This window comes from Sceloporus occidentalis, unplaced genomic scaffold (genome assembly GCF_023333645.1).
Source record: "Sceloporus occidentalis isolate IW3139 unplaced genomic scaffold, rSceOcc1.0.p SCAF_509, whole genome shotgun sequence".
Taxonomy (NCBI): domain Eukaryota; kingdom Metazoa; phylum Chordata; class Lepidosauria; order Squamata; family Phrynosomatidae; genus Sceloporus; species Sceloporus occidentalis.
This window is the reverse complement of record NW_028317489.1, coordinates 56,246-84,109: the sequence shown is the minus strand read 5'-3', so window position 1 is coordinate 84,109 and position 27,864 is coordinate 56,246. Positions and strand designations below refer to the sequence as shown.

General features: G+C 48.5%; 1 protein-coding gene across 1 annotated transcript; it reads left to right on the top strand.

Annotated features, from left to right (window-relative positions):
• The first annotated feature begins 3,151 nt into the window (after window positions 1-3,151).
• On the top strand, window positions 3,152-23,727 carry LOC149271451 (anoctamin-5-like). The gene is made up of 24 exons (XM_089507409.1): window positions 3,152-3,212; window positions 6,968-7,030; window positions 8,302-8,346; window positions 8,671-8,741; window positions 11,781-11,828; window positions 12,206-12,256; window positions 13,431-13,547; window positions 14,982-15,050; window positions 15,585-15,869; window positions 15,955-16,068; window positions 16,178-16,293; window positions 16,760-16,894; window positions 17,211-17,316; window positions 17,399-17,459; window positions 17,578-17,729; window positions 18,409-18,489; window positions 19,771-19,993; window positions 20,154-20,323; window positions 20,873-20,970; window positions 21,771-21,901; window positions 22,308-22,513; window positions 22,593-22,774; window positions 23,032-23,137; window positions 23,503-23,727. Exons 1-24 carry the CDS (start codon window positions 3,152-3,154, stop codon window positions 23,725-23,727), a joined length of 2,916 nt encoding a protein of 971 aa, XP_089363535.1.
• The last annotated feature ends 4,137 nt before the right edge of the window (window positions 23,728-27,864 follow it).

Here is a 27,864-nt window from a genome sequence, read left to right as displayed (position 1 = left end):
TGTCTCTGCTCTATTATTCTCTCTTTCTCTCTGTCACTGCTCTATTATTCTCTCTTTCTCTCTGTCTCTGCTCTATTATTCTCTCTTTCTCTCTCTGCGATATAATTTTCTTTCTTTCTCTGTGTGGTGTATTTTTCTCTATCACTCTTTCTCTCGCTGCTCTTAATTTCTCTTTTTCTCTCTAAACTCTATTATATTCTCTTTCTCTCTCTTTACTTTATCATTCTCCTTCTCTCTCTCTCTTGCTGCTCTATAATTCTTTATCTTTCTCTCTCGTTGCTCAATTATCTCTCTGCATTCTATTATTCTCTATCTCTCTCTCTGCTCTATTATTCTTTATCTCTCTCTCTTTGCTCTATTCTTTTTTCTCTCTGCACCATATTATTTTCTCTCTCCCTGCTCTATTATTTTCTCTTTTTCTCTCTAAACTCTATTATGTTCTCTCTCTCTGAATTCTATTATTCTCTGTCTCTCTCGTTCTGTGTCCTGTAGATACCAAGGTGCAGAATTAACAGCCCTGATTAGGACACTGAGCGAGGACGTGGATGATTTCCGATGAGCTGAAATGAATACTGAGAGAGATTGCTCCATTTCGTTGATATGATTGGTAACGGCGCCTCCGTTCTTCCTATCGGTTTATCCAGGATTAGGGTTAAAGACAATTGCAGAAAAACTCACAGGAGTCAAATAACCCTGCGGCGGCTCCTTCCGGTAACGGCGGACTCGCTGACTTCTAGCCCGGCAGCGCCCTCTGCTGGGCCGTAAAGGATTTCAGGAAATGAAGCGTCGGCCGCTCTTCCCAAATATATACCCTAAAAATCCCATATAACAGTGTTTTCAGGTTAAAATAAGACTTATATCTGAAATAAAAAACACAGTCTCTGAATGCCATGGGAGCAGCCGTCTAAACTTCTTGTCTCAGGACCTGCAGGATTATTCCTCCCCATTACGTTATCTCTCCACCGTTGTTACTGATTGCTGTTGATAGGTTCAGCCACAAGCTGTAGGGAGTTCTAATGAATGGATTTAGTTAATGGGAAAGCTGCGATGAAGACACTTTCCCTTTAAACACACGATGATTCCAGCCGACATTCAGAATATTAACAATGAAACAAGAATAGATTTATCAGACCCTTCTAGATTGTAAGCTCTTGGGAGCTAGGCCCATTTAGGATCTGTCCAAATTGTTATGTGATGCAGTGCGCCGTGGGCCGGCAGACCAACATTCAAAGTGGCCGCCCGGCATAAATCAATACACAAGGGGCAAAAATACAGAAGTGTTACATTTTTAGTGTACTGATTATTCCCCATCACATAACGAGTTCAGATTCTGGCCTTATTTGGGTTTTTAACAATAATTTAATATAGTTTTCAAAGAAAGATTTAGAGCTATTTGGATGGTATAGCGTGGCTCAGAGAGGCGTGTGTAAGGGGTGTGGGCACAAGAGCTCGACCACGACATACAAAACATGGGGCTGGTGTTTTTCATTCCCAGTCCGGCCCTGCACAGGCTGGTCTGAGACTAATGAGCAGCCTCCCAGCAGAAGTGGTAGAGGGTAATACACATACCCTGCTCCTCTGGGTCAAGACCTGAATCCTCCTGGTTGCAAGAGCGGGGTTTTGACACACCCCGGCCCCGCCCATTTTCCCATTAAATGGGGGTGTTTCCCGCTGCCGTCAGCAGGAACGCCCCTGACGTCAGTGGGAATGCCTCAGACGTCGGCGTGAACTCCCATTAATTTCAGCGGGAGCCGCCCCAATGTCAGTGGGACCGCCCCCTGACGTCAGTGTGCAGTCCTGGCCGCGTCACGTAAGGGAAGGCTTCGGGTAGCCGGAGCCCAGAAGTTCCCAGGTATGGTCATACCGTGAGGGCATTAAACACACATGGGATAGGCATATGGCTCCTGAATCTAGATAAATGGAACATCCTCCCAGCAGAAGTGGTAGAGGGTAATACAGTGAGGGTATTAAACACACATGGGATAGGCATATGGCTCCTGAATCTAGATAAATGGAACATCCTCCCAGCAGAAGTGGTAGAGGGTAATACAGTGAGGGTATTAAACACACATGGGATAGGCATATGGCTCCTGAATCTAGATAAATGGAACATCCTCCCAGCAGAAGTGGTAGAGGGTAATACAGTGAGGGTATTAAACATGCATGGGATAGACATACGGCTCCTGAATCTAAGACGAGACCAACGGCTGATTCATGTTTGAGTCTTTACAGCAGGAGAAACGGGAGCAGACGAGAGGGGCCGGCGGGGGCCGATCTGGCGGCAGGTTCTGGGTTTCTGTCACTCTTTTTACCCGTTAGGGGTCTGCATGATGCGGTTCGCTTTCTCTTTAGTTAGACGGCACGTGGCTCAGCGTCGGCCCGCCACGTAATTAAAGACGTGGAACCCCAACAGATGAAGATTTCTGGCATCAGATTACAGACCACCCGGCGCAACATAAATCCCCACGGCGCGCGTCCAACGAGCGTCCAGCGCCCCCTGCAGGTGAGATGCTTCCATGTCTCCAACACAGTCAGTAGCGCAGACCAAGGACATTTCTCTGTAAATATTTGGAAACGATACGATGTACAGTGCAGCGGTATGTGGGGGCGCTATAAATATAACAATTATAAATAATAATAATGCATCCTCTGCTATGCGGTCTCTTGTTACTGCGTCGGTGTTATTGTTATTATTTATGTTAATATTATTTTCACTGTTATTATTAATGTTATTATTTGTTATTAATGTCGTTATTGACATTATTTGTTATCATTAATGTTATTTGTTATTATTAATGTGGTTATTGTTATTATTTGTTATTATTAATGTTATTATTTGTTATTATTAATGTGGTTATTCTTATTATTTGTTGTTGTTATGATTTGAATTGTTATTATTATTGTTATTATTGGTCTCATTAACCCATGGGTTCCCGGAAGAGGTTTTGTTAGACCGGAGGAGGAGGAGGAGGAGGAAGAAGAGGGTGGTGATGATGATGGAGGGGGCGGAGAGGTAGCCGGGCAGGGAGGGGGCAGGAGGGATCTCACAGGGAGGAGGATTCGGATTGAGCTCATATCCCGAGTGTCTGCGGCCTTTCTTCACATCTCTGGCACTGGGAGGCACTGGGTGGCACTGGGAACCGTGTGGAACATGAACCGCTCGGGGCAGATGGAGCAGGAGACCCTCATAGAGATGTCTGCGGCCACTGACGGTGAGAACCGGGGCAGATGGGGCAGGAATAAGGGTGGGATCAGGGGGCTGCCGGGGCATTAGGTTAACAGGGTGGGAATTGGGGCCATCCGGGAAAAAGGGTAGCAGGGGGAGCACTGGGGTACCTGGGCATTGGAGTCATAGATTAAGGAAAGGGGCAGATTTGGGTAAGAGGGAGGGGCAGCCAGGGTATTGGGGTACCAGGGTGAGGAGCAAGGAATAAGGGTAATAGGGTGGAAAAGACGGCGGCTCAGGTGTTGGGGTCCCGGGGTAGAGGCAGTTTGAGAATAGTGACTTTTGGAGTTTGAAGGCAGACAGGAGCCCAAAGTTTAAGTTAAGTGCGTTGCCCTCAGGAGAGGGGACTCTGCCCCAACCCCAGCGCTGCTGCCCCTATAACCCCACTTATCATCAGGCAGGTAGATTTAGGATCATAAATGTGTCTTGTGTTCTGAGAGGTAGTTATTCTTGGACTGAGCCCTCAGCAGAGGTGGTAATAACGAGAGTATAATGTGATATTTTAGGAGGAGAGCGGATTCTTTTTATAGGCTGTGATTCACTTCTAAATAAACATACCTTGCAGCGGCGAGAAGCGTGAGTGAAAGTGCTGCGTCCCGAGCTTTCGCATGTGAGTGTTCACGCTATGTGAGTCTGGATTGCGGCCGGTTAGGGCCAAAACTGCAGTGTCTCCGAATACTGTGGGGGTGTTGTGTATGAAATGGATTCTGGTGCTAGGTTTAAAAAGTGATCTTATCACCGTAGCAACCAAAGGAATGTTCCTGCTGATTGGACCATTCATTGATTACCATGGAGATAATTTCTGAGAATATCCCCCTAGAAGTCGCCTCTTTTGCCCCTCTCTGTGTCTTTGACAAGCAGTTGGGTTCTCGTGTGTTGTGGAAGTGCGGCTGGGCTCTCTGGCACCCCCTTGGGTGGCGCGGCTGGGCTCTCTGGCACCCCCTTGGGTGGCGCGGCTGGGCTCCCTGGCACCCCCATTGGCCCGTACTAGTCGGCTAAATCTTGTGTTACTGGTGTTTCACGAAGATCCCTGTTGAAATCCAGCAGATTCCCCGACGCGTTCCTTTGTAAAGGAGCCTCATAAGGTAGCGTTTGGGCTTCAGATCCTGCTGAGTCAGGGGCAGTCATACAAAGACAGGGCTTTATTTCCACCGGACGCGGCTCTTGGGCTAAAGAGACTAAATTACGAAAATAAAACTAATAAAAAGCGGGAGTTTCAGAAAACGCTTTGAGTGACGGGCCGGAAGCTGTATAGAGAAGTGAAAGCGAGATATTTAATCAGAGGCGGAAATATGACATATGTGTATAATGACTTATATTATGACATCATATGTGACTTATAGAATGACTTATGACATCGTATGTGACTTATAGAATGACTTATATTATGACATCATATATAAGGCTTATTATTTATACAGTGCTTTGTACAGTGGGTAAACAGGACATGCAAGTAGTATATAACATAACAATCAGACTTAGAGAAACAACAGGTGAGGAGGGCCCTCTCCCAGGAGCTTACAATCTAGAGATAATGACATCATATATAAGGACTTATATAATGCCATCATCTCCACACCTTTAATGCGCTTGGAGCTGTGACCGCGGACGGGCGATCGGTGATGTTTAACCCGACACCTGCTGGGTGCCTCCTTCGGGGTAATAGGCTGTAGTTTTAGGCGGGGCGGTTATTTGGGGCAGATTATTTCCCACCATGGGCTGACACCTTGTAGCTTTAGCTCTTACCCCACGTCGGGGCCCATTCAGAATCCCCACTTCCACCCGAAAACTCACTGATGGATGTCCTGTGAATAGAGGCAGCCCATTCATGACGGGCCCAAGAGCTGACGCTTAACTCCAGCCAAACCCTAGGGCTGAAGCAGAAAGGTCTCCTATTAACTCTTTCAACCCCCCAGAAATTGGATCATATTTGACATACAAATTCTATAGTCAGGAGCAGGCAGGTCTCCATGGTCTCCCACTGGGTGATGCACCAGGCTGTGAAGGTCTCGTACAGCTGAGACTCCACTAAAAGCAATCATTACTGCTAAAGGCTCTATTCACTATTTTACTATACATTATATGGTGCTGGCTCGCAAATTTATCTATACATTATACAGGGGGCCGGCTCGCTGATTTATCTATACATTATACAGGGGGCCGGTCACTGATTTAGCTATACATTATACAGGGGGCCGGTCACTGATTTATCTATACATTATACAGGGGGCCGGCTCACTGATTTATCTATACATTATACAGGGGGCCGGTCACTGATTTAGCTATACATTATACAGGGGGCCGGTCACTGATTTAGCTATACATTATACAGGGGGCCGGCTCACTGATTTAGCTATACATTATATGGGGCGTGCTCACTGATTTAGCTATACATTATACAGGGGCCGGCTCCCTGATTTAGCTATACATTATACAGGGGCCGGCTCCCTGATTTAGCTATACATTATACAGGGCCGGCTCGCTGATTTTATATTTCTGCAGCAGAACCACCCTGGGGTTGGCCCTTCATAATGTATAGTGACGTCCAGGAGCTGAAACCGTCCGTTTAGTGAATAAGCCCCTGTGCCTTCAGTTTTTCGGCGAGCTGTTCGCTCCCTTGTTTACTCGGGATTATTAAAGCAAACGGAGAAGTGGGAGCCGTGACACGAATGGGTAGCGAGTTTCCGAAACCCACCCCAGGAACCGCGTCCTGCGCCTGTATGATGTCATAGCCACGCGTTCCCATGTCTGTCCTCGTGGTGTTTCTGGTCTGGCCTGCGTTTCTGCATTTGGCGTCTCCTGCCCCCTGGGGGGGTGGGGGGGTGAATAGCGCGTTCCCCTGGTGACTGGGGTGACCTGACAGCTGCTCCTGTTATTAAAGGATCCCGTGTCTGTTAACCCTTTCACTGTTGAAATGCATTGACCTGGGCTAGGGTGCTGGTGGTGCAATGGTTAAAATGACTGGTGACATTCTGAAGACCACTGAATGTTCTAAGGGGGATCTCGCCTTTTAGGAAGCCCACCGGGGGGTGGGGGGGCATTTATCTATATATTTACCCCCCGCTAGTGGCTGGTCGCACCGTTACTGTGTTACCGCTGAGGCATTTGTATCTTGATGGGGTAATTCTCTGCACGCCGTGGCTTCGGTGTTCTGTGGTGACCACGACTGACCTCCCGGGAGCCGATCCGGGTCAATCACCCCCTTGGCTGCCCTGATTTGGGCCACTAACTGAAGCCCTTTTCACATGAAGCCCCTAGTGTCTTGAGCATACTGGATCCTTTCTGTGCTCCGTTTATGCTCCTTGAATGTGTTTTGGATGCGGCTGGATGGTGTGCGTGAGTGTGTGACCCCCCGGGAGGGAACGTTAGCAGCCAACCCCCCCCCCCAGAGGAATTCGATCTGATTTTGAGAAACGATTAATGAATGTCTTGCAGGTGGCGGGGTAACAAGTGGGGGCAGAATTATGAAACAGAATTGCCGGGTTTCAGCTCCACGTCCCGTACATCTTTGGGGTCTTTGAAGCCATGAATTACGTGGCAGCTCTGCGGCGGGGTGAGGTCTTTAATGTGCAGAAACCCCCTTATTATGACGGCAGGAATAGCCCCGCGGTCTCCAGCCACGGGCAGGGCTTCTAAATATAACGCCGTGGCCTGTAATTTGATTTTATTCCGCCCCTCTTCTCTGAACAAGGAGCAGTCCCGGGTAATTATACTCCGGCTCCTTTAACCCATTCATTATAGGAGGTCTCATCAGTGCCCGTGGTGCGGTTTATCAGCGGGGCATATGCGGATATCGCTCAGATTGTAAGCTCTAGTGGCGAGCCCTGAGGGGTTTCTCCCAGCATGCCCTGCAGCCGGTTCACCCTCATTTATTCCGTCTCGCTGGTCTCGCATTAACCCTCCTAATATTTATCCTCAGACACAGAGTTCGCACTGGCTTCCCATGAACATTTTTCTACACAGGGTGCGGGGTCGGGGTTATCAGTTATGACCTCGTTAAACACTTCTGATTGTGATAAAGTTTATTGCAGGAGAGATAAAAGCCCTTTTATTGCATGTGTGAAAACAGACACTGTGTGCGCGAGCGTGCGTGCGTGTGTGTGTGTGTGTGTGTGCGCGAGCGTGTGTGTGTGTGCGCGAGCGTGTGTGTGTGTGCGCGTGCGTGTGTGTGTGTGTGCGAGCGTCTGCGTGTGTGTGCGAACGTGTGTGCGAGCGTCTGTCTGTGCGTGTGTGAGCGTGCTTGTGCGAGCGTAGAGGGGGGGCAGTAACGTGTATATAATATAATGGGGAATAGAGCGCCCAGTAACGTATATATAATATAATATAATGGGGAGTAGAGGGGGACCCGGTAACGTGTATATAATATAATGGGAAATAGAGGAGGCCCCGGTAACATGTATATAATATGGGGAGTAGAGGGGGACCCGGTAATGTGTATATAATATAATGGAGAGTAGAGGGGGACCGGTAACGTGTATATAATATAATGGGGAGTAGAGAGGGACCCGGTAACGTGTATATAATATAATATGGGGCAAAGAGAGGGACCCCGTAACGTGTATATAATATAATATGGGGAGTAGAGAGGGACTCGGTAACATGTATATAATGGGGAGTAGAGAGGGACCCGGTAACGTGTATATAATATAATATGGGGAGTAGAGAGGGACCCGGTAACGTGTATATAATATAATATGGGGAGTAGAGAGGGACCCGGTAACGTGTATATGATATAATATGGGGGAGTAGAGAGGGACCCGGTAACGTGTATATGATATAATATGGGGAGTAGAGAGGGACCCGGTAACGTGTATATAATACAATATGGGGAGTAGAGAGGGACCCGGTAACATGTATATAATATAATATGGCCCGGTAACGGGTGGAGAACGTGAAGCCGAACGCCGCGGATTAAAGGCGTCTATAATATGCCCAAAAAGCTTCAGAAGCCGATATTTTGCTGATTAACCCTTTCCTAGCCGCAGAATTGTGAATCCGGGAGGTTCCGCTGGCCTTTTGTGACCTCGTTAACCCTTTCCTGCTCGCTCCTTAACCTGCTGTCTCTTTATTTAAAGATGATATTTCTGTTCTGACCGACCTCAAGAGTCCCGACTCGGCAGGTACCGTACTAACCCCGCTCTCCGTCTGTCCGCGTCCGTCTGTCCGTCCGTCTGTCTGCGTCTGTATGTCTTTACAAACCGGCTCCTCCCTGATGTCACCATTTTCATGAATTCTGTCTTATTGCCCCAGGGGCGATAAGTTATTAAATACCCCTGCCCCTTCTCATCCGTGGGCCGCCGGCGTGGACCACGTCCTCCATCTACTAACGAGGTTTGCTGGGGGTTGGATCTGTCGGGGGCCGCTCGCCGTCACCAGCGGGTCTGTGGGTTCTGTGCGAGGCGCTTTTATTCTTCGTGTAATAATCGTAAGGTTTTATGTTTCAGGGGACGGCGGGAATGGAGATTTCTGTGAGAATAATTCCCACGCGGACTCCGAGCTCCCGGGAAATTCCGAGGTAAGCAAACGAGGCAGACGGACAGACGATTGTACAGCGCTGCGGCGTATGACGGCGATATATAAACAATAATAACACACATTGTACAGCGCTGTGGCGTATGACGGCGATATATAAATAACACACATTGTACAGCGCTGCAGAGTATGAGGGCGATATATTAATAACACATTGTACAGCGCCGCGGAGTATGGCGGCGATATATAAATAACACACATTGTACAGCGCTGCGGAGTATGACAGAGATATATTATAAATAACACATTGTACAGCGCTGCGGAGTATGGCAGCGATATATAAATAACACACATTGTACTGTCTGCGGAGTATGACGGCGATATATAAATAATAATAATAACACATTGTACAGCGCCGCGGAGTATGGCGGCGATATATAAATAATAACACACATTGTACAGCGCTGCGGAGTATGACAGAGATATATTATAAATAACACATTGTACAGCGCTGCGGAGTATGGCAGCGATATATAAATAACACACATTGTACTGTCTGCGGAGTATGACGGCGATATATAAATAATAATAACACATTGTACAGCGCTGCGGAGTATGACGGCGATATATAAATAATAACACATTGTACAGCGCTGCAGAGTATGACGGCGATATATAAATAATAATAATAACACATTGTACAGCGCTGCGGAGTATGACGGCGATATATAAATAATAATAACACGCATTGTACAGCGCTGCGGAGTATGACGGCGATATATAAATAATAACACATTGTACAGCGCTGCGGAGTATGACGGCGATATATAAATAACACGTTGTATAGCGCTGGGGAGTATGACGGCGATATATAAATAATAATAACACACATTGTACAGCTCTGCGGCGTATGACGGCGATATATAAATAATAATAACACACGTTGTACAGCGTTGCGGAGTATGGCGGCGATATATAAATAACACACATTGTACAGCGCTGCGGAGTATGACGGCGATATATAAATAATAACACACATTGTACAGCGCTGGGGAGTTTGAGGGCGATATATAAATAACACATTGTACAGCGCTGGGGAGTATGGCGGCGATATATAATAATACACATTGTACAGCGCTGCGGAGTATGACGGCGATATATAAATAACACACATTGTACAGTGCTGCGGAGTATGACAGCGATATATAAATAATAATAACACACATTGTACAGCGCTGCGGAATATGGTGGCGATATATAAACAATAATAATAACACACTTTGTACAGCGCTGCGGAGTATGACGGCGATATATAAATAATAATAATAATACACATTGTACAGCGCTGCGGAGTATGACGGCGATATATAAATAACACACATTGTACAGCGCTGCGGAGTATGACGGCGATATATAAACAATAATAACACACATTGTACAGCGCTGCGGAGTATGACGGCGATATATAAATAACACACATTGTACAGCGCTGCGGAGTGTGACGGCGATATATAAATAATAATAATAACACATTGTACAGCGCTGCGGAGTATGACGGCGATATATAAACAATAATAACACACATTGTACAGCGCTGCGGAGTATGACGGCGATATATAAATAATAATAATAACACATTGTACAGCGCTGCGGAGTATGACGGCGATATATAAATAATAATAACACATTGTACAGCGCTGCGGAGTATGACGGCGATATATAAATAACACACATTGTACAGCGCTGCGGAGTATGACGGCGATATATAAATAATAACACATTGTACAGCGCTGCGGAGTATGACGGCGATATATAAATAATAACACATTGTACAGCGCTGCGGAGTATGACGGCGATATATAAATAACACACATTGTACAGCGCTGCGGAGTATGACGGCGATATATAAATAACACACATTGTACAGCGCTGCGGAGTATGACGGCGATATATAAATAATAACACATTGTACAGCGCTGCGGAGTATGACGGCGATATATAAATAACACACATTGTACAGCGCTGCGGAGTATGACGGCGATATATAAACAATAATAACACACATTGTACAGCGCTGCGGAGTATGACGGCGATATATAAATAATAACACACATTGTACAGCACTGCGGAGTGTGACGGCGATATATAAATAATAATAACACATTGTACAGCGCTGCGGAGTATGACGGCGATATATAAACAATAATAACACACATTGTACAGCGCTGCGGAGTATGACGGCGATATATAAATAATAATAACACATTGTACAGCGCTGCGGAGTATGACGGCGATATATAAATAATAATAACACATTGTACAGCGCTGCGGAGTATGACGGCGATATATAAATAATAACACATTGTACAGCGCTGCGGAGTATGACGGCGATATATAAATAACACACATTGTACAGCGCTGCGGAGTATGACGGCGATATATAAATAATAATAACACATTGTACAGCGCTGCGGAGTATGACGGCGATATATAAATAATAATAACACATTGTACAGCGCTGCGGAGTATGACGGCGATATATAAATAATAACACATTGTACAGCGCTGCGGAGTATGATGGCGATATATAAATAACACACATTGTACAGCGCTGCGGAGTATGACGGCGATATATAAATAATAATAACACATTGTACAGCGCTGCGGAGTATGACGGCGATATATAAATAACACATTGTACAGCGCTGCGGAGTATGACGGCGATATATAAATAACACACGTTGTACAGCGCTGCGGAGTATGACGGCGATATATAAATAATAACACATTGTACAGCGCTGCGGAGTATGACGGCGATATATAAATAACACACATTGTACAGCGCTGCGGAGTATGACGGCGATATATAAATAACACACATTGTACAGCGCTGCGGAGTATGACGGCGAAATCTAAATAAATATCATTGGTCTGAGAGGTAGATTTTAGGATTAATTTCATACATTCGGCTTTAAATGCACGGCTCCTACCGCCTGCTTTATTAACCCTTCTGTGGCGCCGGACGTTGTACATGCGCTGCCACTAACCACGTTTTGTATTTTTCCCACGATGCACCTGTCAGGGGTTAAGCAGCACAGAGAGCTCGTTTCTCATCACCAACCATGAAAGGGTAAGATCAGCCGACGCATTTCTCTGTCGTGTTCCGTGGCCGGTGCTTTTTCTGGTGATGGGCTGTGGTGGCTCTGTGTGTAGTAGTTTGCCACGAATACCGCATTCCTTCTATTAGAACGCCCTGCGTGCTCCACAGAATACCGCATTCCTTGTGTTAGTCTGTCCCGTTTGTCTCTGTTAGATGTGTACGTGCCTCAGGTGTCTAATACATGGTTTTTCCTCCCCTGTGGCTCTGTGGTTGCACCGTGTAACTGCTGTGGTCTAAATGATTGTGTCTCGTGGGGTCTCCTGTTTGGCTTCCTTTACGATTAGTGAAATGCCCCTTGGCCGTGGTTCCGTGTCGGTCTGACGGCCCGTGTTCTGCAGCTATTACAGGTGACCCGAAAATGGCAAAAACACCGTCTGTTTCTGAAGCGCCGGCTCATGGTAATGCTGGCCACGGCCGTGTCTTGCTGTGTGACGTTTTCTTGATTTTGCCGTTATGGCTTCTGTTTGATTCTAACAACGCTGGTCCCCCGAAGGCTTGCGGAAGAGCCCCCCACCCCCTGCATGCAACCTGTGCGACACGGAAGTCCCAGGGTCGTGGAAACCGGTAGAATCCGTGTCCGAAGCTTTGCCAGACTAACTAAAGTTTATGCATTATACGGAGTGCGGATCGGGATCCCGCCAGGGATTGGGATTACTGCATGCAGCGAGCCCCTGGGTCAGTAAATGCCCCCTCTAGGCTCAGCGCCCGGGTCAGTAAATGCCCCCTCTAGGCTCAGCCCTCGGGTCAGTAAATGCCCCCTCTAGGCTCAGCCCCCGGGTCAGTAAATGCCCCCCGTAGGCTCAGCCCCTGTACGGAGCGGCGCCTGATGACCCCCTCTTCATTGTGTCTCCAATTTCTGCTTTTCTCTGCTTGTTTCTGGGGCAGATTTTAGTGGAGGTTTGGCCAGAAGCCCCTCGGTCGGTTTGGAGTTTGGCCAGAAGCCCCTCGGTCGGTTTGGAGTTTGGCCAGAAGCCCCTCGGTCGGTTTGGAGTTTGGCCAGATGCCCCTCGGTGGGGTGGGGTTTGGCCAGATGCCCCTCCGTCGGGTTGGGGTTTGGCCAGATGCCCCTTGGTGGGGTCGGGTTTGGCGAGATGCCCCTCCATCGGGTTGGGGTTTGGCCAGATGCCCCTTGGTGGGGTCGGGTTTGGCGAGATGCCCCTCAGTCGGGTTTGGCAAGATGCCCCTGGGTGGGGTTTGGCGAGATGGCCCTCGGTCGGGTTGGGATTTGGCGAGATACCCCTCGGTGGGGTTTGGCGAGATGCCCCTCGGTCGGGTTGGGGTTTGGCGAGATGCCCCTCGGTGGGGTTGGGGTTTGGCCAGATGCCCCTTGGTGGGGTGGGGTTTGGCCAGATGCCCCTCCGTCGGGGTTGGGATTTGGCGAGATACCCCTCGGTGGGGTTTGGCGAGATGACTCTCGGTCGGGGTTGGGGTTTGGCGAGATGCCCCTCGGTGGGGTGGGGTTTGGCGAGATGCCCCTCGGTGGGGTGGGGTTTGGCGAGATGCCCCTCAGTGGGGCTGTTCTCTGGATCTCCGGTCTCTGATTGGTTTTATCTGAGATTTCTGTTTTTGCAGATAGACAAACATCACCAGAGCAAGGATTCCGTCTTCTTCAGGGACGGCGTCCGGAGGATCGACTTCGTTCTCTCGTACAACGAAGACCCCAACAGAGAAGCCGAGAGGAAGAAATCTGTAAGAACTTGCGAAGGGGGGCCGGGGACGGGGTCAGGGGGTCGCTGCGATGGGTCGAAGGCGTCAGCCATGATTTGGTCCTTTGACCCCTGGGAGCTGCCACCCTTTGCCTCCCGGTTCCAGACGCGGTCACCAGGACATGGATGTCGCGTAGCTGCGTTTGGAGAAAATGTTTAATCCTGGCGGGACCCCTCTGCGCTCTCACACCCCGCAGGGGGGTCACTGAGCTCCCGGGGGTTAACGGCTGGGCGTTGTATGACGCAGATACTTTGTATGATATCTGTGATAGAGGTCGGCGCACACGCGTTCACGCTATCCTCACTCAGGTCCCTTCATCGATTTTCCAGAATTCTAACCCCTTTTTGATTTTGTGAAAATTCCTAAACATATAGATCATTAACCCCATCCTTCCCATGAACACTTATTTGTTTCTGTATCTTTGTCGGTTACCACCTCTGCTGGGCATCTAATTCACAGCATTTTACATTTATCTCCCCATCCTGAGGAATGGTGGTTTTTAAGCACACGCTTCCACGCGTGTACGTGGATCTCGTTCCATTTAACACGCGTCTCCTTTGCCCCTCCTGGTCCACGCGTGTTTTTTAGCGCCGGTGTCTGCCGGGTGGCACTTTGTTCAGACGGAGTCCGTTCGGCAGAGAATGAGCTTCCGATTTAAGCGAAGCCTCCGGCGCTTTCCTAATTGTTCTCAAACAAAACCTTATTGCGTTCTGACCTTTAAGCGCTTTTAACCCTTGGAGGTCCTTATTTGCGGGGTAGGCCGAGTGGCGCGGCGGGGGGCAGGGGGACGAGGTGGGGGACGCGGCAGGGGGCACAAGGTGGGGGACGCGGCGGGGGGCAGGGGGACGAGGTGGGGGACACAGCAGCTTTCTGCTGCTCTTTGATAAACTCCAGTAAAGAATAATTTTCTTTCAAACATCGCCGTCGGGCTGATAACGACGCGTAACGCGCTGCCCATCTGCTTCCCCGTCAGCAAACAAACGCCACTAGAAATCCCCATCGCTGGTTTCCTGTGGAAATGAAGTTTTTGTTAGGAATTTGTGGTTTCTTGTGCTATTTTTTGCACATGTCCCTCGCTTTGGGTGCGGACTCTTCGTGGCGGGATCGGCGTGAAACACGCTTGTGCACAATCGCGTCTCGTGGCCGCTCGCACTTTTTTACTTAGAGGTTGGCGTTGTGTGTTTTTGGGGAGGAAGTGCTGTTTTTGCTCAGCTTGAATGTTCCGAGTCTGTGGTTTAAAGCTCCAAACCTAAAGATCCCGTATCTGATCCAAACTCTCCTCTCGCAGCCTAACACATAGAACCTAGAACACGTTTCACCGGGGGGGCTTACAGAGAACACAAGGTTCTAGACTCGCACGCAGCACTCGCGCTCCTCTGCTCTGTTCATTAACTTTACTCTTCTGTTTCCTCCAAGGAAAGAAGAAAAGAATTTGAGTTGAATTTACTGAAATCTGGATTAGAACTGGAGACGGAACACAAAAGGGTGAGAACTCGTGGCCTCCGGGTTAAAAGAGGGCGAATCCGCTCCCCAAACGGAGACGGAACGTCCCCGACCACAAGGCAGTCTCTTTGGAAAGTCTCGGGCGATGCGTGTGCGGACGTCGGTTATTACGTATGATCGCGCCGGGCCGCGGTGAACGTGGAGGAGCCGCTTTCGTCACCCGCGATAGAGCGACGTTCCGATTCCGTGGCGAGAGACGGGAAGCTAACAGATTGGGTGAAATTCCGGCAGAATGAGGACGGCCTCTTGTGGTGCTGTTAGTTTTTTCTTATTTCTATCTTTATTGGCCAACGTGAGATGTAGGCTGCGTTATTCCACCGGCGACCGGAGATGTAGGCTGCGTTATTCCACCGGCGACCGGAGATGTAGGCTGCGTTATTCCACCGGCGACCGGAGATGTAGGCTGCGTTATTCCACCGGCGACCGGAGATGTAGGCTGCGTTATTCCACCGGCGACCGGAGATGGGTCGCTTTGCCCCAGCCCCGCGACCTCTGACCTCTGCTTTATTCCTGCAGGAATCTGAGAACGGAAAGATCTACTTTATTAAAATCCACGCGCCGTGGGAGGTTTTATCCACCTACGCGGAGGTGCTTAATATCAAAGTGCCGATCCAGAAGAACGATATGGCGGCCCCGATGGAGAACCCGCTGGACTGTCTGCTTACGCCGTTCAAGCTCCCCGATGACATCATGTCGCCGGAGCCCGACTACTTCACGGCGCCGTTCAGTAAACAAAAGGAGGAGCTCTTCCTCATTAACGACCGCAACACCACCTTCTCCCCATCCACGCGGAACCGGATTGTAAGTGGAACCTTCTGTGACCCTCAAAGGAGTTCATTCATTCTCAAACTGCCCTCTTTAATCTAGAACACGTCTTAAATTCTAGGTGTATTACATCATCTCTCGCTGCCCGTACGGAACGGAAGAAGGGAAGAAAAAGTTTGGAATTAAAAGGCTCCTAAACAACGGGACGTACACAGCCGCCTATCCCCTTCACGATGTACGTCTAGCGCGTGTTTGGATGAATGTGGTGCTCAAATCTGCCCCCCCCCCCCATTTTGCTATTGTGTATTGATGTTGTTTTGCTGCGATCTCTGCCATCCTTGCAGTGTCAGTATTGGAAGCGAGCGAGGGACGAGAAGTGTCAGAGCGAGAGGTACACGCTGTACATGGAGTGGGCCCGGTTCGGCCGCTTCTTCAAGGAGCAGCCACTGGATCTCATCAGGTTCGTGTGAAAAACCCCATTTCCCCCCCCAACCTCGGCCCGCTGATCCCAGCTGGATGTCTGCGTCTGGCTTTTACGCAAATTCTTTTCTGTTTTTATGGCGTCTCTCTACGCGCCGAATGCAGCTGCAGTAAAAAGCCTGATTTGGATTATTTTGCATAAACCAACCTCGCTGCTCCTCCAGCCGCCGACCATTTTTACTGCAGACTCCTTATTGCGTCATTGATGATGAAAGCGGTCTGATGGCTGGTGGTCCACGATCCCACGATGTAACGGGCACAAGGTGCTGTGGATTCCTCCGTAGGGCAGTCACCTTATGATCTTCAATTACGTGAAGGTCCAGCACCTTAAACTGCGCCTGTCGCTGGAATATCGTGCAGTTAATGTGAATTGCTATCTTCGTAGCCCGTGGCGGGTTTACGCCGGTCTCTCTCTCGTTAACTGGATGCGTTCCCTCTTTCTCCAGGAAGTACTACGGAGAGAAGATTGGCATTTATTTTGCATGGCTGGGTTTTTATACGGAAATGCTGTTTTTTGCCGCCATTGTTGGCTTCCTGTGTTTCCTGTATGGATGGATCACAATGGACGACAGTGTCAGTAGGTGAGTGTCTCTGCCTTTAAATAATGTCGCTATGCCCTGTCTTAAAGAATATTTTCTAGTGGGCGTTTAGTTCCTCGTTGGAGAGAAACTTTTATGATGGGTAAGCAGTCTGTACGTTTCAGGTTGCAAGCTGCTTTCCTACCTGGCTGGCTGAGAGCTGCCAGCGACCCAACTGCACGTGACTTCACCAGGCCAATAGCTGGCGGCTCCGGCGGTCTGCTCGCTGACCGGTCTCCTCACTGCCGGTCTGCTTGCCGGCTCCGGCAGGACAGTCAGCGACCATTTTGCCTCTCACCAAACTTTCTTGTGTCTGCAGTGGGGAAATTTGTGACCCTCATATCGGGGGTCAGATCATCATGTGCCCGCTGTGTGACAAGACGTGCGAATTCTGGAGACTAAACACAACGTGCGAACCGTCGCGGGTAATCCTCTTTAATGAATCTTCCCTACACAGACCTCTGTGCGGAGCTTGTTCTCTAATCCGTGTCTGGTTTTCATGCGCAGTATTCCCATCTGTTTGACAACGTGGCCACCCTCTTCTTTGCAATATTTATGGGGATTTGGGGTAAGTAGAGGACCCTCGGCTTCCAGTATGAATCCAACAACTTCCGATTTAACCGTTAATTTGCAATTGCCCAGGGGCTAAAGGAAATGCTGTTTTGGCGTCACTTGGTGCCTTTCAGTTACTCTGTTCCTGGAGTTTTGGAAAAGAAGACAGGCGCGACTGGAGTATGAGTGGGACCTGGTGGATTTTGAAGAGGAACAGCAGCAGCTTCAGCTGAGACCGGAGTATGAGGTGAAGTGCACTCAGAAACGGAAGAATCCGGTGACCCAGGTAATCCCGTTTAGTGGCTTTGAGTGTCTATTGCTGTCTGACCGCGCGTTCGGAGTCGGATTAATTACCAGCCTTCTGGCCCCTTGGAGACCTCCCCAAACACTGATCCAGGATATCAGGGGTCTTTGTCAGATGGGTCATGGTGATGTATTTTTGGGGGTCTTTTGGTCCTTATCTTCCTCCACTCCTGTAACAGCCGGGACATAGAGATTATTATTATTATTATGTCTGATCATTTTTTGGGTTAAAATAGTGCACAATAGTATAAAATCAAAGGATTGAAAGTCCGGTACTGAAGGTTGGATCCCTGAATATATAGATAGATAGATAGATATATAGGTAGATAGATATAGATATATCGCATGCATGCCACGCGCAGCTTCTTAATAAATCGCTAACATTATTTCAGCTTAGAACTGATTTTCCACCTCTCTGCATTCACTGCGCATTACGAATGGCCGCCCCCGGCACGTTTCTCCTGCCGGAAGGGCCAGGCTGGCCCCGTATAATGTATAGTTAATGTGGGGAGATCTGTGGCTGACGTAACCGTAGCTCTTCATGTCTGTGGCGCAGTACGTGTAACCCAATGTTATTTTGTGTTTTCGTTTCCCACGGACCCTGCGATGATCCGTTTTGGTTTTGCGCACAGCCTGTTACATTAGCGTTTCCTCATTTATAGGAAGTTGAGATGGTTGTAAAGCGAGGTGCTGTAAATTTCTTTGGGAAACTGTTCTTATGCTGGATGTCCATTGTCTTCTGGGTAAGAAAAAGCAAAGAAAGTCCTGCGCCGCCCCGCGGAGATGGACCCTAACAAATTAACCGCTTGGTTCTGTGTGACCAGGTGCACGGTTTTCTGACTCTGTGAGCCGCCTCGCTGCCTGAAACGGTTAACCCTCCCTGCGCTTTAAATGCTGCTGCCTGGCGCTGTCAGTTAACTCTTCCGGCCCGTGGTGTAAAATGCCCCAGACGCCCCCAATTTCTCCTGTAGCCGCACACTGGAGTAGCCCTGACTGAGGGGCACGCAGCGCCCTCTGGTGTTGACTTGTGTCTCTGCGCCTGTAGTCCGTGGAGCGCAGGGAGGGTTTGTGGACGTTTCACGCGGCTCTCGGCAGCGCCTGATGTTTTTCCTTTTGTGGGAAGCGGTCTCTTTACTTGTTGGTGAATTGTGGCCTCGCTTGCTTTGACTGTTTCAGGAAATGGAGCCTTACTTGCCCGTAACGAGCAAGGCTGCCAGATTTTGCTTCTCGGGAGCTACGGTGTTATTCTGGGTGAGCATCAAACATCTCCTAATCCTTCTTAACCCTCTGTCTGTGGTGTTTTTCTTCATGGGGTGGGCCGCGCGTCTGCCGGGGGGCTCCTTTATTTTTTGGGGTTTTGCACGGTTTGCGCAGCGTCTGAACGTTAGATATTTTGTGTTATTAGGAATTGGTGGCTTTTTAGTCCGAGCCGTCGGCTTAGGGACTGCCGCGATCCCAACACATACGAAGCCCTTAATGCCGATGCGGAGTTTATTGTTCCCTTTCAGAGCCCCAAACCCTAGACTTAAATTCCCGGGGGGACAGGAGGCGGCGGGGACCCCTGGGCTTTTCCCGCTGAACCCAAGTTTTTTATAAATGAGTTGGATTAGTGAGTGATTTTTTTTTTCTGAAATGGATTTGGATTCAGCGCATTCTGTTTCTAAGTCCAAGTATTTATTCCTCGGCTTTAAGACTTTCCTACAGAATCGGGAAGTCCAGTAAGGTTCAAACATGCGCGAGGTCAGCTCCCGCATCTAGGATGAGACTTTAGTCCTTGACCTCGTGTTAATCGGGCCGGATGCGGCTGATCTTCTAGGTTTCTAAGTTCTTCGGTCGGTTAGAGTAGCAGACAGCGGCCCCCGGGCTCCTGTGGCTGGGGCAGATAACTGCACCCAAAATCTGCCCAGCGCCCCCTCCTAACCCTTTGCATGTCGGTGAGTTTAGCTCTAAGGCCAAAACCAAATGTTCTGTTTATGGACACGGAGCACGCGTGATGATGCATTAAGTGGTTTGTTCTTTCCTAGATCTCCCTAATTATTGCCAGTATGATTGCCGTCATAGTTTATCGTCTGGCGGTCTACGCAGCTTTCGCCAACCTTATGGAGAACAACGACACCCTGCAGCCGGTCAGCAACCTCCTGACGCCTCAGCTCGCTACGTCGGTGACCGCTTCGTGTCTGAACTTCGTTATTATCATGATTCTGAACTTCTTATACGAGCGGGTAGCGATATGGATCACTGACATGGGTAAGCACCAAGGAAGCCCCCCCCCCGGTCCCAGCACTTTTACCGAGAATTCCTCGCTTGCTTTACGGAGAGCCGCCCTGGCGAAGCCCCCGACGCTGCATTTACCCCGGGGGTTATGGGGTCCGTGATGTGAACGTAAACAGCGTCTCGTCTCTTGCAGAAATCCCGAGGACTCACCTGGAGTACGAGAACCGGCTCACCATGAAAATGTTCCTCTTCCAGTTCGTCAATTATTATTCCTCCTGCTTCTACGTGGCTTTCTTCAAGGGCAAGTTTGTGGGCTACCCGGCCAAGTACACGTACATGTTTAACCGCTACAGGAACGAGGAGGTGAGCGAGATCTCTCCGTACAGAGCAGGCACCAGACAGACGGACGGACAGACACGGTTTGGGCTTTAATGCCAGCGCCTGACGTCTTTATCCCCGATGGAAACATGTAACATACAGACTGGGAGACGAGTCGCGTGTGACGTGTAGTACAGACATGCTCCAGGTCATTCCCGATGCTGAGTCTCGTAGTCTGACGTTGGCTTAAAGCTTTAGTAGTGAGGAAAACATGAATTGTTCTCTCTAGCAGGTTAAGTGAATAAACCTTGGCGGATCATTACCAAAAAAGCTACCTATTAAGCTTCTATGGTGACAACCTATCAGCGCCTGCTTTGGGGTCACATGGCATTTCAATATCCTCCTGAAAAGTCCAAATTTCACACAATTAAAGAATTATTTCTGGAAACTGCCAGCAGCTGAAAGAATAAAATGTCTCTGTAAATGCAGACAAATTGTGGCTATCGTTTTTTTTACTGTTTTCTCTGACTCTTCCTTCGATTCTCCGTCGGCGGAAAGCGCGCCCCTTATCTAATGAGTCCCTTTTTATTTCAGTGCGATCCAGCCGGGTGTCTGATAGAACTGACCACGCAGCTCACCATAGTCATGGCCGGAAAGCAGATTTGGGGGAATATACAGGAGGCGTTTGTTCCGTAAGTTTTACCCCCTCGCGGGCCGGGGGGGGCGCGTCCTCTCTCGGGCCGTGTCTGGGGTGTCGCCTCCTCTCTCGGGCCGTGTCTGGGGTGTCGCCTCCTCTCTCGGGCCGTGTCCGGGGTGTCGCGTCCTCTCTCGGGCCGGGGGGGGGGCGCGTCCTCTCTCGGGCCGGGGGGGCGCGTCCTCTCTCGGCCCGGGGTGTCGCCTCCTCTCTCGGGCCGTGTCTGGGGTGTCGCCTCCTCTCTCGGGCCGTGTCCGGGGTGTCGCGTCCTCTCTCGGGCCGTGTCCGGGGTGTCGCCTCCTCTCTCGGGCCGTGTCCGGGGTGTCGCGTCCTCTCTCGGGCCGTGTCCGGGGTGTCGCGTCCTCTCTCGGGCCGTGTCCGGGGTGTCGCGTCCTCTCTCGGGCCGTGTCCGGGGTGTCGCGTCCTCTCTCGGGCCGTGTCCGGGGTGTCGCGTCCTCTCTCGGGCCGTGTCCGGGGTGTCGCGTCCTCTCTCGGGCCGTGTCCGGGGTGTCGCGTCCTCTCTCGGGCCGTGTCCGGGGTGTCGCGTCCTCTCTCGGGCCGTGTCCGGGGTGTCGCGTCCTCTCTCGGGCCGTGTCCGGGGTGTCGCGTCCTCTCTCGGGCCGTGTCCGGGGTGTCGTGTCCTCTCGGGCCGTGTCCGGGGTGTCGCGTCCTCTCTCGGGCCGTGTCCGAGGTGTCGCGTCCTCTCGGGCCGGTGTTTCTGGAGGCTTTGTTTCGAAGCAAATGGTTAAAGAGCCAAAAGGCATGTTGTTTGAATTTGGCTTCTTTGGTCGCTCGCAGGTGGACGTGTAATTGGTGGGGTCGGAGAAAAGCCCGGAACAATCCCGAGGACCTGTACAGCAGGTGGGAGCAGGACTACGACTTGCAGACATTCGGCCCTCTTGGCTTATTCTACGAGTATTTGGAAATGGGTGAGATTATTTTTACCCGTCGAGGAAACTATTTATTTTATTAATATGAGAAATAAACCATCTTTATGTTTAATGAAATATTAGTGCTTTTATTGGACAATATTTCAACCGCTCTATTGAATCTAATTTAGCAAATATCATCAATTTTAAGATTATTTTCATATCATAGAAAAGCTTTCCTGTAAACGTGGGACGTGCCGAGCCATGTTCCTGGGGAAAGTCATCAAATTAACTAAAACCAAAGAAAATGAGTGCTTTATGTGAACTATAGAGAGATGTTTGAGCCGAGGAAAGCTCCATAACTGGAGAAAGATGGTCCCCAAACCCCTCTCGCTGTGGGTCAGACATGCGCTTGGCCCTGTTTAGCCCATGTGGGTTCCTCATGCCTGTTGCTGTTTTATTCCAGTTATTCAGTTTGGGTTCATCACATTATTTGTGGCCTCGTTCCCTCTGGCACCACTTCTTGCTCTTCTAAACAACATCTTGGAGATCCGCGTGGACTCGTGGAAGTTGACCACGCAGTTCAGGAGGCCGATAGCCGCCAAAGCTCACAGCATTGGCGTGTGGCAGGAGATCCTGAATGGCATGGCAGTCCTGTCCGTGGTGACCAATGTGAGTATTGGTGTGAGGTGTATGTGAGTGTGTGGCTGTCTGTGGGGTAACTAACCTGGTCCTGTAACCTCAATCACAGGCTTTCATTGTTGCCTTCACATCGGACATGATTCCGCGCCTGGTTTATTATTACGCCTACACCGAAAACGCCGGCTCCCCCATGTCCGGCTACATAAACAGCAGCCTCTCCTTCTTCAATGTGTCGGATTTTTCGGCTGATCACATGCCGCTGGAGAACGAGATGAACGTCACCGTCTGCAGGTGGGTCCTTCTGCTTCTTTGTCATCGAATTCACGTTAAACAGATGGGTTGAGAAAAGCCCGCTGCGTATATATTAACCCCGCGGTGTGTCGGGTGATTTGTACCGGGGCGCGATACGTTATTATTACACAGCTCGCCTCTCTGTGCTTCACTTAAATGCATCAACTTGAGATCATTTCTACCCGTGTATTTAATTGTTAAAATTGTCCAATTTCCCTGATTTCAGCAGAAATGTCTGATGGTTTTCTATGTAACAGATACAGAGATTACCGATACCCTCCAGACCACGAGAGACGGTATTTGAACACCATGCAGTTCTGGCACATCCTCGCAGCCAAGATGGCTTTTATCATCATTATGGAGGTATGAATGAAACCACATATTCCACGGGGCATAAACTGGATATTCAGGAAGCGTTTCCAGTAAACACCCTGCTGGGCAGCACCGATATGCCCCCGCGATATGCCCCCGCGATATGCCCCCGCGATATGCCCCCGCAGTCCAAGACTGAACCCCGCTGCGTCACTTGTTGGGTCGGATATGAAAATGTCAGAAGGGCAGAAGTTCAGCTTCCTTGAAAAAGACTTCAAGGAGCTGAAATGAACGACCCCTTTGAGCTTAAGAGCTGGGGGTCCATGTTTAATAACGGGTGCGACTGGCTGCCCCGTAATGACCCCAAATCTTCTCTACGCCATGGATGTCGGCTGACCGCTTTTCCTGTTTTGCAGCACGTCGTCTTCCTCGTTAAATTCTTCGTTGCTTGGCTGATTCCTGACGTCCCGTCGGAAGTGAAAGCGCGAATAAAGCGTGAAAAGTATCTGACCCAAAAAATCCTCCATGAGTATGAACTTTGCAAATGGAAGAAGAAGCTACAAGACGAAAACAACTGCGCTGAAGTGGCCAAACAGGTGTTCGCCTCGGAAGGGAAGGTTCAGCTGTCGGCCGCCATGTAGCCCTCGGCAACGACAGCCATATTGCCAGAGGGGCAAGTATTCTGCGGCCCCAGACTATAACCTCCTGAGTGGAAGGAACTGGTATCGTCGCTGCACTCGGGTTATGGAGGATCTCCTCTCCCTACACGCACACACGCACACACGCACACACGCACACACGCACACACGCACACACGCACACACACACACACGCATATACACATACACGCGTATATACACATACACACCCATATATACACATACACACCCATATATACACACACACGCATATATACACACACACACGCATATATACACACACACACGCATATATAAACACGCACACGCATATATATATATACATATATATACACACACACACACACATATATATATATATATACATGAACATACATATATAGATATATAGATAAAGCTTCATCACGAGGGCCACGGCTCTCCGGCCACGTACCACCGCTCAGGACCCAGGTTTAAGTATTTTAATGCCGCAGACCGAATGTTTGCGTCCTGAGGGTATGAGCTGCACGTTGCGGGATTTGAAATGCCTGTGAAAAAGATGTATTGGGCCTTTTTTATTTATTTTTTCATTCCATGCGACCGTATGGTAGCCGACATCTTACTGTACGATTTAAACTCGTGAGCTGTGTGACCTTATAGGCAGAACTCGCACTCTTTAAAATGCACTTTATATGTGCTGGAAGAAGCTGCGCCCGTGGGCAAGGAATCTGCGCATGCACAGCTGACACATCGCAAATACTATATATTTAATACTAAATAATATTCTAATACTATTAGAAGCAGCAATAGCGGGGATCCCTTCACCCTGTATAATATATACACATATATATAATATAATATATATTGCCCAGCCCCTCACTGCGTCCGAGTACCCCAATCCCGGTGCTTTTAAAGCGTAAAGTATCGGCGTGGCGCTGAAGACCCCGTGTGTGTGTTACGTGGCAGCTCACAGAGTTCCTTCCATATCTCAGGGAGGATGCCCCCTGCGCTCTTATGTTTGGTGGTCTTTGGATATCATTTCCATTTGTACAGAATTCAGTGTTTCTTTTTTTATTATATTTTTTTGTATTCCGGAGTCTCGTTATATTACGTGGAGATGCAGCCACTAATAATACGATCCCTCGCGCCTCTTCATTTATATGACCGGCCCGTACAGCAAGAGGTTTAGTGGCTGCCCGAGGTGTGATTTTCTGTTTGGGTGGAAATTTCCTCTAAAAAATGATTAAATGAGAATTTTTTGCTGATCTGGTAATGTCTGCTTCATGCAGCCGGCCTCTGGGGAGACGTTTGTATCCATTAGTGTGATGGAGGCGATATAAAGTAACAAATAGCGTTCCAATCCACGGTGGGTTTTTATCCGTTACAATTGTTTTTTTTATGTTTTTTTTTACGTTTTAATGTGCCTTAGGGTTTGCCCAAATATATTGTTTTTTAAACACTTTTACTGTAACAAAGGGCAAAAAAAGCCAAAAATCATATTTCATGGATAAGATTGAAATTTAAACTTTGCGCAATGATTTAATTTCTGGCAAATCCGTCCTTCTCATTATTCGTTTTTTCTGATAATAGTTCTCGTTTTTAAAAACTCAAAAATAATCCAAACGTTTTCTACCAAACAAGTTAAAAGCGTTTGTTTTATTTATTTAAGAAACCAAAGACTTTGCTCCAAGAAATTATTTACCGATCGACTTTTGATATATTTTGGTTCGGAGATATTTGCGTAAAACGTTTTACTCCCGAAGTGCCTGCTGACAAATATCATGGAATAACTCGTGGAATAAATCGTATAAAGTGCGGCGGCTGCTATCATCCGGTGGTTTTTGTGCCGATGAATTCTCCTCGCTCTTCCATTACGTTTGGGGTTTTGGTTATTATTTTCAGGCTTATGGCTCGGCTGTAAGCTTATGGCGGCCGTGATGAGAAGGACTCGGACAATCGAAAGCAGCAAATCATTATCCACAAAAGTATTAAAAATGAAAAAGGGAAATGCTGACACGATCTATCTTTACGCGTTTTTACTGTTAATTTAGTATTTCTGTACTTCATCTGTGAAATTGTCATTTATTTTATATGCCGTGGTCTGGCCACGTTTGTGCACATTGTGTTATATGAAGGAATAAATAATTCACCCGAAGCTCTTTGGGCTCAGTTTTATTGCTTGTGGATCATTAACCCTTTCAGTCTGTCCGCTGGGGTCGCCCTCCCTGGAGGCAAACGGCAGGGAGACGTAGAAAGCATCGCTGGAAATGTTTCTCTGTGTGAACCTGGATAACGGGAAAATAAAACCTATCCAGGGGTCAGACTTTAGTGTGAACCTTCGTTACATTCGCTGTTATAATTCCCTGGGAGAATGAAGACCTCCATTTTATGCTGACCCCACCAGCAGACCGGCCCCCATCTAGTCTCCCGTTTCCCCTGCTGTAAAGACTCAAACCTTAATCAGTCGTTGGTCTCGTCTTAGATTCACTGTATTACCCTCTACCACCTCTGCTGGGAGGCTGTTCCACGTATCTACCCCCTCTCAGTAAAGTACAGCTTCCTTATATTGTGACTCAGCGTCTGACCCTCTAGTGTCAGATTCTGGTCTCTTGTAACTTTTCTCCTCTGAAATATATTTTTGTCCTGTCCTTTATTCCTTTTAAATGCCTCTCTCCTCCCCCCCCCCTTCTCTCTCTCTCTATCCTGTCCCCCCCCTTTCTTTCTCTCCTCTCCCCAAGCCTGACATATTTGGATCCCTAAGTCTATGTTGCAAATCCATTCCCCAGTTGCTCTGTTCTGCGATGGGATTTTTACTTCCCAGCTGCGTTATTTTACATTTATTAACATTAAACTGCAGTGGTCTCCCCATTATTCGAATTAATATCGCTAATAAACGTCCGATCTACAGGTTCCCACCCAGGAGATGGTGCTGGAGTGAGGAGATGTGGAGCGCGTGAACCGCACATATAGTTTGAAAGTTGTATTTTTTCTCGTCCTCTTTTCGGGGTTTCTAGTTCTTCAAGAAAATAGTTGGCCTTTCCCACCAGGAAAATCCTTTAAAAACCCCTTTTTGTTCCGTGCATTTCTTGTCATCGCCTCCCATTAATAGGAATCCGGCTAACGACCTCCGTTTGTTGCGCTCTGCGTGGACAAGGCGTCTCTCTTGGGGTTTTTTGCATTTCCAGTTGTCTTCTGGGTGATAATTAATATAAAATGGTTTTTAATTATATTACAAATGACGGCACAGAAGATAAATGGTCTGTTTGCCCGTTTGTGGACCGAAGACGTTATCGTTTCCTCGTTCACTAATTTCAGAAAAAACAAATAACAAAGGGTTAATGCCTTTGTATTGAGAACTGAAATAATATAATAATAATAATAATATTTTCAGGACTTACGGGGCAACGAGCTGCTTCTTTGCTGGAGTCGGCTGCAAAATTAATTGAGCCGTTCAGGTTGATAAGTGGCAGCGATAAAGCTGGAGTTTGTTTAGTAGTAATGGAGACCGTTAAAGTATTTGTGGGTTTGATTAACCCTAAAGAGCCAACAGCAGTTACTGAAAGCTCCCATCGTGTATCGACTGAAAGAGCCACGTCGCATGTGGAGGTAAAACCTGCGTTAAAACCCACAGCTAATGCTACTCCTGTTAGAGTGTAAGCTTCTACGAGCTAGGCCTTCCTCTCCTTCTGTACAGCAGCATGTCTTAATGGGTGTTAGAATGTTATATATTGTATCTACAAGGGCTTGCTAACATTTTCTTTGATGATTTATCACTTAGCGTGTAAATTATCAGCGCCGTTGCTTGTGGATAATCTAAGGTGTCGCAGTCATGGCTGCTTTTTCCATCAAACACCTCGTCCTGTTGTCTGAATGTGGCCTTTGCTTCGGCTTATCAGCGTTTGGGTGAGATGCATCTCCCCACCGTGGCATTTAAAGAGCTCTTTCTGTGGAGACCACGCCACGGCCAGCTATGTCCTCCGGCACATTGCTTGCTTGCTGCTCGTTACCTTGGTAGACAATCCACACGAACAAACACGTTTAAAGGGGTTTGGGGCACGGAGCGAGACACGCTTATTCCGTACACTGCAAAGGATGGAAGACTCCTCCGAACAGGTACCAGAAGCTGCCTCCTGACCCACG